Genomic DNA, 11,411 nt, shown 5'->3' with positions numbered 1-11,411 from the left:
TCCTATTGCAGATGCATCTTAATCACTTACAGTAGTCTCCTGAGGTTTAATTTAGTGCTGATTGCCAAGTACTTTTTAATTCTAGAATGGAGTCACTCATTACTCACTTTTCTCTTTGATATTTTATGATTATTGCCCAACAAGTAAGTAATCCTGAAGATAACTTGGTTGCCGTTCATACTTTATAGATGAGGAAATTCAGTGTCAACACGTAGAAGAGCGTGTAGGAAGGCATTGTTCAAGTCTGATTTGGAATTTGGGAGTTTATGGTTCCCATTTCTTTGTTCAGGCTATAAAGCCTAAATCAGCTGGTAAAGAATATCTTTGCAGCAGTCTGAACAGAGCTTTAAAAAAAAAAAGAAAATTGAAAAAAGCTTTCTACAGGTGAAATTGCTTTTCTAGAGTTAAAACGGAGGATTTTGTCCCCTCACTAGCAGATTTTCTTCCTGTCCAATTTCAATTGATTTTTGTTGTTTATTTAGTTCATCTAACTATCTCTTGTTAAAGGTAAATTAAGAACTACTGAAAAAGAGAAAAGATTTTTATCTTTTTCTGTAGATTTCTACAGAAAAACCTGTCTATTTCTATAAAACAGTTGAGGAATGACATTTTCTTTTATAAACCTCAGCTCCTAGCAGAGCCTGTCAGGTGATTTCCTACTTTAAAGGCCACTTTGTTCATGTGGAATAACTTTCCACGTAGTGAAGATTTAAAAAACTTTTCTTGCCTACAGATATGTATAACTCACAGCCTAGGATCCGCTTTGTAGATTAATATAACCTTCAAGGTGTCTGTTTACAAGTATCTCTCTCAAAAAAAATCAGCCTATAACACGTAGTATTATCACCAGACAAATGTCAGCCCCTGTAAATAATTCTTCCTCTTGCTTGTACTTCCATGAGAAAATCAAGACATTCAGTAGATGCAGTTCTACAGATATTTCCTTTAATTCCTCACATTATCTTTGTAATTATATTGGTATTCATATATTTCAAAAATAACATGAGCTAAATGTTTAACGACAGTGGTTTGCTTCTCATCCAATGAAGAAAGATGGCAGTCTGTTTAAAGGTATCCCACTTGCTGTGTCGCCTGTGATTCCATTTCGAAAATGAGCTTTTTTAGACTTGACTTTTAAAAAATGTCCGCTATGCTATTTTTAGAAAATAATTTGGAAGAGTGATACGCACATTGGAAGTTTTTTGCGACATCAAAACAAATAGCCCTGGTAAAGGCAAAGTACGACCAAAAGGTAGTGGCAGCTTTCTGCTGGACTGAATTTTACATGCAATGTTACTTCTGAGGCCTACCTCCAAAAATCAATTTTGTTGCAGTTAGACTTTTCCTCTAGATCAGACATTTGTCACAGTTCAGTATCCATCCATCTCCTGCCTCTTTGGCCTTGTGAAGGTAACAAATGGCAATCTGTTTGGCTGCATCTGGAAAAGATGAGCAGCGATTTGGGTTCTTTCATATCTGTAAGAAGAAGCTGAGCACTGGAATAATTGACCTGTCAAGAGGCAGGCAAGGTGTTCTCCACAAGCCAGCAGCAAGGGAAATGAGAAAACAGTTTTAAAACTGTTATTTTTCAATGCGGTCTATTTAATAACTGCAGCAGTGTCAGGCAAGTGGCTTAATTTATATCATGGTGCCAGCTTACAGAGTGATATTATCAGAGAGAGGAAGCAGAACTGTTATATACATATATGTGTATACACATAGGAAAAGGAGCTAAATAAAATATTTTATAATTTTCACTATTTCTTTCACACTTGCTCTAAAGTTAGATTTTTTTTTTTTTCCCAATTACATCCACTGTTTTAAATCTCTTTTGGAATAACTTTGTGGAGTAGTATTTGTTCTGCGTATTGTTTGTCACCACAAAAATATGACAGTCGGTAATGGAAGTCTCCTTAGTTTTTATCAGCTGCTGTCTGTCAATTCCTTCTTGCCTTAGTGCTCTTAAAATGATATTTTCAGCTGCATTCATCAGCTGCAATTTTAATTTTGCTTCAAACTTACCATATAACCTCAAAAAAAAAAAAAAGACACACTGGTAGAATATTAACTAGAATATTCATGCAGTTTAAATGCAAAGACAAATGAATACAGTATGGTTTTCTTTAAATGTTAGAGTACAGCATTCATTTCACATTTCTTTAGCATTTACTCTCCTCTCTCGCTCTCCCTCTCTGTGTTTCCAGGTAGGTGTATATAAGAAATTATATTTTGGAATGCCCTTTGTGTTTGAGGATGAAAGTAAATACATTTCAGCAAGTTGTTCCATTGTACTGAAAAACAAAAATGTTATACAATGTTAAGCTTTTCCATTTTTATGATTATTATTTTCATGTAAAATATTGTTCTATTTAATATCGCACACACATTTATTCATGGTTTTGTTGTTATTGAATAACTTGAAGTCTTTTAAAATGCTAATTTTTTTACTGTGTGGCAAATTATTTCGCTTGCCATAAAATACGCAATGCAACTATTAACTTCACCAATTTTATGCTTTGCACGATTGCAAGGATTAGCCCAAGGCCACCTTTCCGTGCTTCACTTGAGCTAGCTAAGAGTCAAATTGTCCACAATACAGCTTCATTTCTCCCCTCCAGTACACCGTTTCTCTGCGTCATTCAAGGTCACAAGGACTCTACCAAGCACTATTTGCTTTGCAGCTGAACCAGCATCTGAAAATGTAGTTGTCAAAAAGTGCAGCCTCATAGGACAGTAATACATGTGTCTTTTTTCCTCTAAAATTTTTTTTTTCTGATGTAATCTTGTATGGTCCCTTCTCCCTACCTCTGATACCCTAGTTTTAAGTTGTGTGATTCCTGCAACAGGCTACTCCAACTCTTCAGGGTTATCAGGGAAAGGATTTGAGCTCAGGTCCTTGAGCCTGTGCCAGGTCGAGTGCTGAGAAGCATCCGAAGTGGGAACATAGCCAGTCTCAAAGAGGCCATGGGGAACAATAAGGAAATCTGAATTGACTCAGGAAACTTGAATACTCCTGATATCTGTGGCTGTGTTTAGTTGTGTTAAACCTGCCAGACTTTAATACAAAGAAGCTAGTGGCTCTTTGCTTTTCTGAGAAGCGTGGTCCAAGGATGTTCGTGCAGTCAGGAATATCTGTTAAAGATAAGACTAGAGTCCTATGTTGCCATAGAGCTTAGCAGTGAAGGGGAGTCCTCTCTGGATAGGAATTCTCTAGACCCGGGGACTGGCGTCAGGGAGCTGTGACACACGATGTGAGATGCCCAAAACCAGAGGGCTATCTAGATTTGAAACTGGGGCAGGAGGGAGTGATAAATATTTTAGGTTCTGGTACAAGGTCTACTGTAAGTCTTCAAAATAAGCTTCCATATTTCGTATTAAATGTTTTAAGATTGGAAAGTGGAAGAAAAATTCCGTAAGGAGTTATTAAGCGCAAAGACACCGCCCTGGAACAGAAAGTGTCTAAGCAACAGGCTTCTGTGAATTGGAAAATTGTCCTGGAGAGGTATCACTATGTTCTCACTTTATTAGTTCACACTTTTCCTAGCCTCTTGCTATTAGTTTTGTTGAAGACTGGATAGACAGACTGGAGTAAATGGACTAGATGGATCCCAGGACCAGTTCAGTGCAGCTGCTATCAATAATTTTTTTCCCCGGGGAGTATACCTTAATATAATACACTCGACTTTGGTGACCTAGCTTGCCACTGTGGTGGAGTTTCAACGCTTGCCTAGAAGTAAGGGAGGGGAGAAGGCAGGCCGCAAGAAGTATTAACTGGCTGAGGAGGGACATAGGCCACAGTCCTCTGCCGTGGCAGCTATAGCTATGGTGGGAGAGCCCCCGCGTGGAGATGCAGCAGATGCTCACAGAGGGGACTTCTCCATAGCAGAGCTGCTGCACCACTTCCCAAACAACATGTCCTGAGCAACAAAAGCACCCTGCTGCCGGTGTAGCTGCAAGAGGGGCTTTGCCAACATAGCTCTGATCACTAACAGCTATGATTTTCTTTTTTTTCCCCACACTTCTAGCCAACGTAGCAGGGCTGGCAAGCAATTGTCTTGTAGGTACGGCCTTGATATGCAGTGACCAGCCAAACAGCTGTGGATGGTTGGACTGAACAGGACTCTGAAGGGAAAGCAATTTGCCTAGGGAAAAGAGTACATAAGTATATATATATATATATACTTTTTTATATATATATATATATGTATCTTAATCTAGCCAACCTGCAGCTGCTGCGTTTCTTAAGGGTCACAGGGTCAGTTATATATCTGATCTAACTTAGAACCTCCCCTGTTCACTGGCATTTGATGTAAAGCCCTGAACACTTTAACCCTTTTCCACCTAGGAGTTGCAAGGTTTTGTGTTTAAACCTGTTAAGTTAATGTCTTCCTGGAGAACAAATAGGAAGTAAAAAAAGATCCTTAAACGTCTGGTGCTCACATTATTATTAGACCATGTGAGGAAAGAAGCATCAAAACACTTTTCAGGCCACGTGAAACAGCCTCACATTATGGCTTAGTTGATATATCTATAGCTATCCATGCATATTATGGAAAACAAATGCAAGTGTGAGAATAATTCCAATGCAAACTTAAGAAATGCTAAATATAAATAAATTAAGAGTGATTTGTATTGATTCTCCATTGCCACAAATTCCACATTGCCATTCAGTGCTATGCTTCTCTTCAGAAAGGCATTTTTCAAAATTGTCAGTGCCTAACAAAAGGTGCATACCTAGGCCTGCAGGGAGTGTGAACTTTGTATGCTGTCTGCTTGCTCTTACACTGTTTCAGCAAAATTTGTGCTCTAGCAAATGGATTAATGTCTTGCTTCTGTTTGTTCCCTCTCCTTGGTGTAGCTCCAAGTGCCCCTCCTCAGTCTGTTACTGTCCTGACAGTTGGAAACCACAACAGTACAAGCATCAGCATCTCCTGGGATCCTCCCCCTCCAGATCACCAAAATGGAGTCATCCAGGAGTATAAGGTAGAAACGATGTCTAATGGGAGGGTTGTGTGTTTACGGAAAGAGCCTGCTTGAATTACAGAACAATAACGCTGTTTATGGATTTAGACTCTGACAGCAGTTACAGTTGCCCATATAATTATGTGGAGAAAGGGGACTGACTGCTTATGGATTTTTTTTTAAATTTTTTTTTTTAGGCAGTACTACTGTTATATTAAAAGCAAAAATACCATGAGCTAGATCTGGAAGAGAGCTGTAATTGCCAGCTAGTTTACAGTGCTTCTCTTTCTTCCTTTTCCCTCCTGTGGAATGAGAAGAAGGGGTTTTTTTGTTAAGGGCTTCTGCACTCTCAAGACACTCTCTAAGTCCCTGTCTTAGAGTGCCTTTAATCTGGCAGAAAAGCTGGCAGGAAAGATGCCTCTTCTTTCCCCTGCAAAAATGCTAATCCTAACACTTCAAGGTCAAAGTCAAGGACTGTGGCTCTGGGAGAATACAAGACTTCTTCCCAGTACTATCTCTGCCAAGATTCACAACTTGTGAATCAAGATCACTTGTGAAACAAGATTCACAAGTGCTAGCTTGTTTGCTCTGAGGAACAGGTTGAACACCACTACTATATCCAGAGTTTGTTATGTGAGAGTTGCCTGCATTGGTTGTATTTTCTCCTTCTTTGTGGCTATGATGGCTCGAAGTATCCACTCCTTATATATCATCTTAAATATTGTTGTAGTCTGTAATTCCCCTCTAAGCTCACTTTTGCACAAGTATATTTTCACAACATGGAAGAAGTACAGTATGTTATTGGGGTGGAGGACTACGGAGAAAATGATTGGGCAAGGTTCAGCATTGTCACAGGCTTGTGACCATGGAACAAACTGTTAAATAACTTTGCTGTGGCTGGCTTCTATACCTAGTGTGAAATTTTTAATTGAAATAGAGGGCAGTTTTCTTGACAGTCCCACAAAGGGTGGAAGTGGTGAATGCAGCTTATTTCACACAAAAATAAGTATTTTTTTCCCCCTGTTGTACCTTGAGGGAACACAGCATCAAGAAGGGAGAAAGTGCTTGACTTTTAAATCAACTAATGGTTCGACCTCTTCCAGCTTATTGCTTGGTCAGAGGGATGCAGTAAATGCTCACAGTATTTATGTTTAGCATAGCGCTTCTTTTGTTTTGCTTTTAGTCAATATCAAGATTTATTAATCCCAGTATTTTATTGATCTCATTTTCATATCAGTTAATAATTATCTTTTGGCTTAATTAATCTTGATACTGACCCCAATATAAGTCAATATTAACCATCAAGGTCTTATAGGCAAATAAGAAAAGCACATTCGTAAACCACAAAATATGTAGATATGAAACAAAGTGGGCTGATGGTTAATAAAAGCCGTGTTCCAGGTGAGTGCTCAGACCTCTAGGCTGTTTATAAAACCAGCTGGAATCACTACCTATTACATCCCTTCTGTGTTAGATTAGGTGGCTGTCTGATTAGTGAGCTGGCTACAGTGAATATAGTGCAAAGAGTCTAATACTTTCTTGAGTATAAAATGGCTGCTGAGGTTTCACAGTACATTTTCTAACAAATTGAATGTAGATCTGTTGATTCCACTTCAAGCATCAGAGTACCTGCAAATTCAGTTATGAATTAAATGCCTTTAATTGGGGGCATCTCATAGCTGCTGTAACCTAAGACCAGGACAGACAAGGAGTGAAAGAATGAATGCAATAGTTTCTCACCCTAATGCATTCTGGCCTGCAAATAAGATCTACTTGAGCTTAGAAAACAAGGGTTTCTTTTGCCCTCCAAATCTTCCCTAGTGTTTCACAGAAAAAAGATAAGGTGTGATAAAACACTGAGCAGGGTCAAAAATAAGGGTAAAGAGAACATTGCTGTTGCTTAGACACATCAGTTGGTTGCTGACAGTGGTTCCACCAATAGTGCTTTCTTCTGCTATTATAATTATGTAGTGTACATGTGATATCTTTATGCATTGATTTTCTTGAGTGGTAGTAAATGCTTTCTTTAATAATACAGAAGCAGTATATGCAGGTACCATTAACTGAAGAAGAATCCCTAAAGGTCTTAGTTTTGAAACTTCTTGGGAAAAGCCTATGGAAAAATGCAAGAGAGAGACATAACACTCTGAAATCATAGACCGTTCTCATCGCAAAATGCCAATTGAGATTACAGAGTGTTTTTTCTGTTTAATTAGAGAGTAATTGAGTCAGGAACTGATCTCTGGATTCCTGAACTATGTAAGTAATCACAAAAGCAGCAGTAAAAATTGAGTTTGTACTTATCCCATTTCAGAAATTTCACATATCCCTGTTGTGCAGTGAAAGGAAATTGAAAAGAATTTTGAAAATTGTTTCTTCTTTAGTACTTTAAGAAGTGTAATACAACCTGTGCTTGTATTATTTGGTGTCCTTTTGCTATTCAGTGTGAAATTAAGAATGAAAAAAATGTGGGGTTCTTTTAGGAAATGTTTGGTGGTAATCATATTACTGAACAAGATTTCAATTAACGTGTAACGGCTCTTTTTCACTTGGATGATTCTGGTCTGTGCTTCTAAGAAGTGTCACCACAGAATTTGCACTCCATGGAGAGCCAGAATCCAGAGAGGTATTTGCAATCTTTGCAGCTGGCTTGGTCCTATGCTAATCTGGGATAGCTTGCTGAGCTAAATTATCCCAATTCCAGCTACTCCTGGACAGTAACATTATTAAGAAGTCCAAAATAAGTGATTGTCGTGCAATACCTTGATATGTCATTTTTAGCGCAATTGTTTATGAGTATGAAGAATTTCATATTTTTTAACACATCAACTTTTGTCCCAGATCTGGTGCCTAGGTAATGAGACTCGATTTCATATCAACAAAACAGTAGATGCAGCCATTCGGTCTGTAGTAATAGGTGGCCTATATCCAGGTATTCAGTACCGTGTGGAAGTTGCTGCAAGCACCAGTGCAGGCGTGGGAGTAAAAAGTGAGCCACAACCCATAATAATCGGTAAGTGATTGTCTGTTTTGTTGTTTTGTTTTGCCTGTTTCGACTTTCAGAAACGCTTTCATAAATCACTTCTGGAAGCATTAAAATCCATGGAGCAGAAGACGAGATTTGAATAGAGCTAGTTAGTTAGCTTTTAACATCCCACTGCCTGCTGACGTGTCTTCTCTTTGTGCAGAGTTCTCGCAGCCAATGGAGGGAAATATGTTCCCAAGACATATGAGAAAATGCAGATTATCTAGTGAAACTGATTTTTTTTATTTTTTTTTTTTTATGAATTTACCGCTTCTGCGTGTTGACGGATTTATGGAACTAACAGCTCAAGCTCCCTTTTCCTCCTGTTCAGATGACTGTAATATTGCCTTACTCGTACCGTTGGTGCCTAAGGCACTATTTACAGTTGGTTTTCTGAACATTTGAAGTCAGTGTTTCTCAGGTATCCCAAGCAGACGAGCTTCCTCTGTCAAAGAATAAGTGGCCTCTAGTCCAAATAGAGAGCAAAGGTAGTATTATCATCCCTGCCTTTGAAATGACTGTTTCTTAGTAGTGGTTTCCATGCTGAATTAATTTCCTGACCTGAGGGAAACACAGATTCTGTTTCTTCTGAAATTCTTCTCAACTATAAAATATAAAGGCAGGAACAATATGGGAAGGGTAAGAATAGGAGAAGTAACCATATTTAGCAAAACTGAATTGAGCTGTGCAGAGCAGCAGCTCTTTTGAGTGCGCAATACAGGAATTTTGTTGCTTTTACTTGTATGATCTACTTAAATGGGCTTTTGCTTGTTTGTGGGTCTTTTGTTGTTATTAAATATTTTCTTTCTAGAAAATGTTATCAACACAGTGTCCTAAACATGGACTATTCTGTTACGTGTAGCCCTTTAGAAAAGGCTGTCCCCTAAGCATTGCTTAAATGTTTAATGAAATTCAGGTTCCCAATGCATCAAAACAGAAATTGTGGTATGTCAGCTTTGAATATATTGTCACTGGAGAAGTAAATATAAGAGTGGAGGTGAAGGTAGCACTGGTTTTAGAAAAAGACAGCCGCAGAAATGCCAAAGAAGAGGTGTGGGGGGGGGAGTTTTCTAGAACTGAAAGCAATAAATTGACTTTTGAAAAGGCAAGAAACCTGTCATCTAACAGGCCTGAATTTTGGACCTCTGTGTAAATAACTGATGTTGTGACACTAGTCTGTCATTGCATTCGCTGTGAGCAGGACTTCTTTTTCTTATTTCACTAGCGAGTCCATCTAGCTAGGCACTAAACACACTGGGCTTGTTCAGCAAAACACTTAAGTATGTTGCATTTTAAGCACGTGAATAGCCTTGTGTCACTTAACGTGTTGTGAGTTAAACTTGCACCAAAGTACTTTGCTGGATGATTCCCAGAATGCTCAGCCCTGCATCTGGGTACAGCCCTTCATCCTGACTTTTTCCTTACAAAAAATGACTAGTATAATCAAGAGTTAAATGTGGAGAGATCTGTATCATTGCAGGAAGGAGGAAAGGGATGTTAGGATGCAAATAAAGTACAAAAGAAAGAAAAAAGTTATTTGGCATTTAGCGAGTTAATTTTGCATTGTTAAACTTACACTGATACTTATTTGTTCCTTAAATGTTCCCAGAATGTCTGCTTCAACAAGTCTGTCTGGTGGCATCTTTGCACATTTAAGAGTCCTTTGCATGAAAAGTAAAGGAGAGTCTTTTCTGTTTGGGTTGTGTTTCTGTTCTCATTTCTGTTTTCCCTTTTGGGAGCCCAAAGCTGGATGTAGTTATTACTTGTATGGTCTGTATCTCCCTTTTCTTTAGGTCCCATTTTTCTATTGCTTATGAATTGCTGGCAGTTATTTCTCAGACCGTAAATATGTTTGATAAAGGTAACAGCGTTTAACTGATACCATTTCTGGAAAATTTGAGTTGGTACCACTCAATGTTTGACTGAGAATCAAGAACATAAAATAAAAAAATGGATTTCTCAGGTAAACTAAAAAAAAAAAAAGAAATTACACGGATTAAAAATGAGCTAATGAATAAACCTCAAAATATCATCACGAATGGGAAAACATTATTGAGTGACTGCATTATAATGGAGTCCTATATGGCCTGGTGCTTAGCTATACTATTTAACAGCTTGCAAACAGAACAAACAACTGCAGAAATGCTGAATTATGTGGAGAGTAGGTCAGTGATGCAGAAGAGTTAAGCCATGTTGCTAGACAGTACGACTTTCATTGTCATGAAATACGGAGTCCAGTGTATAAAAAGAAAGAAGATGTTATTCTTAAATATAGGATAAGTTGTTCTTAGAAGAATTTTTGTTTCTGAAAATAACTGTTTTTCATGGTGAATAATCAACTACTGACTTCCCAGACCAATTCTAGAGAAGAGACCCATGACAGTCCAGAAAGTAAAACCAGGAGAATATGGAGCAGTAGGAAGTATATTATTTCTTTAGTTAGAAATTGTGTCACTGTTACAGGAATCCTGTGCCCATACTTCAAGCAGGACGTTGACAAATTATATGGAAGACTCAAAGAGAATCAAGAATAAAATTTTTATGATCACTATTGATATGCTAAAAAATTTCACTTGGAAAACCAGAAATAAAATTGGCGATAACGGCAATGTTGGTTAATGGTATAGCTATTATTTCTCTTCATCAGTTGGCCTGTTCACTCTTACATTCCATCATTGGCATAATAATATGAGGAACAGCTGCAAACTTTCACAGTAATAGGTACAATCGAATCTGATGTGTCTAATTAATTTTTGGTCCGACAAATTAGTTTTGTTCTTCATTACTCTCCAATGGGAGGAAGACATTATATTTCATTATGGTTTTGTCTTCAGGAACAATGGAGCGTTACAGGTCGCACACTTCCCTTGTCTATGTTCTAATTAGTTGAACTGACAGCATTGTTACAGAAACACCTGGAGTATATGAAATAGTACAGTGGTACCTTGGATGGCATTTATTACTTCTGCTTAAATATTATATAAAGAAATACAAAATTAATGCCATTTGTTTCCCCAAACCCCACCGATTATATTAATTTTATCAAACGTCAGTGGGTAATGTTCATCTGTATCCATTTATTTTTCAGTCATCGAATTCTCAAACCATATGTTATTTTGACATTTAAATGAATTACTACTTTTGCAGTTGTAATTGCTAGGCACTGAAGGCTAAGAGCAAACAGCCAGACTGCAAACTTTAGAAGGTAATTTGGAGACAGATTGTACCTTCCCCTCGAAGAGAGGGAGAGCGTACAGTCCACTGAAAGCTCTCCCCAGGCTCTCTGCAGTTTGCTCTCACATCCTCCCTTCTCAAAGGACTGATTTCTGACCTTAGAGGAGAAAACGGGATCTTCAGACTTTTTGGAGGCTTTAGTGGGAAGCAGCAGTTCTTTTCTTGAGTCCAGGAGTGTCCGCTCCCGAAG

General features: G+C 38.1%; 1 protein-coding gene across 1 annotated transcript in view; it reads left to right on the top strand.

Annotated features, from left to right (window-relative positions):
• The window catches only part of ROBO2 (roundabout, axon guidance receptor, homolog 2 (Drosophila)), a 623,567-nt gene that overhangs the window by 353,339 nt on the left and 258,817 nt on the right, over positions 1-11,411 (top strand). Inside the window, exons 16-17 of the mRNA XM_009327889.1 lie at positions 4,859-4,983; positions 7,804-7,975. Of these exons, the coding sequence (XP_009326164.1) occupies positions 4,859-4,983; positions 7,804-7,975 (297 nt within the window). The remainder of the gene's footprint in view (positions 1-4,858; positions 4,984-7,803; positions 7,976-11,411) is intronic.

The sequence above is a fragment of the Pygoscelis adeliae genome, unplaced genomic scaffold, assembly GCF_000699105.1.
Source record: "Pygoscelis adeliae isolate BGI_AS28 unplaced genomic scaffold, ASM69910v1 Scaffold14, whole genome shotgun sequence".
Lineage (NCBI taxonomy): Eukaryota > Metazoa > Chordata > Aves > Sphenisciformes > Spheniscidae > Pygoscelis > Pygoscelis adeliae.
This window is presented reverse-complemented; position numbering and strand designations above follow the sequence as displayed.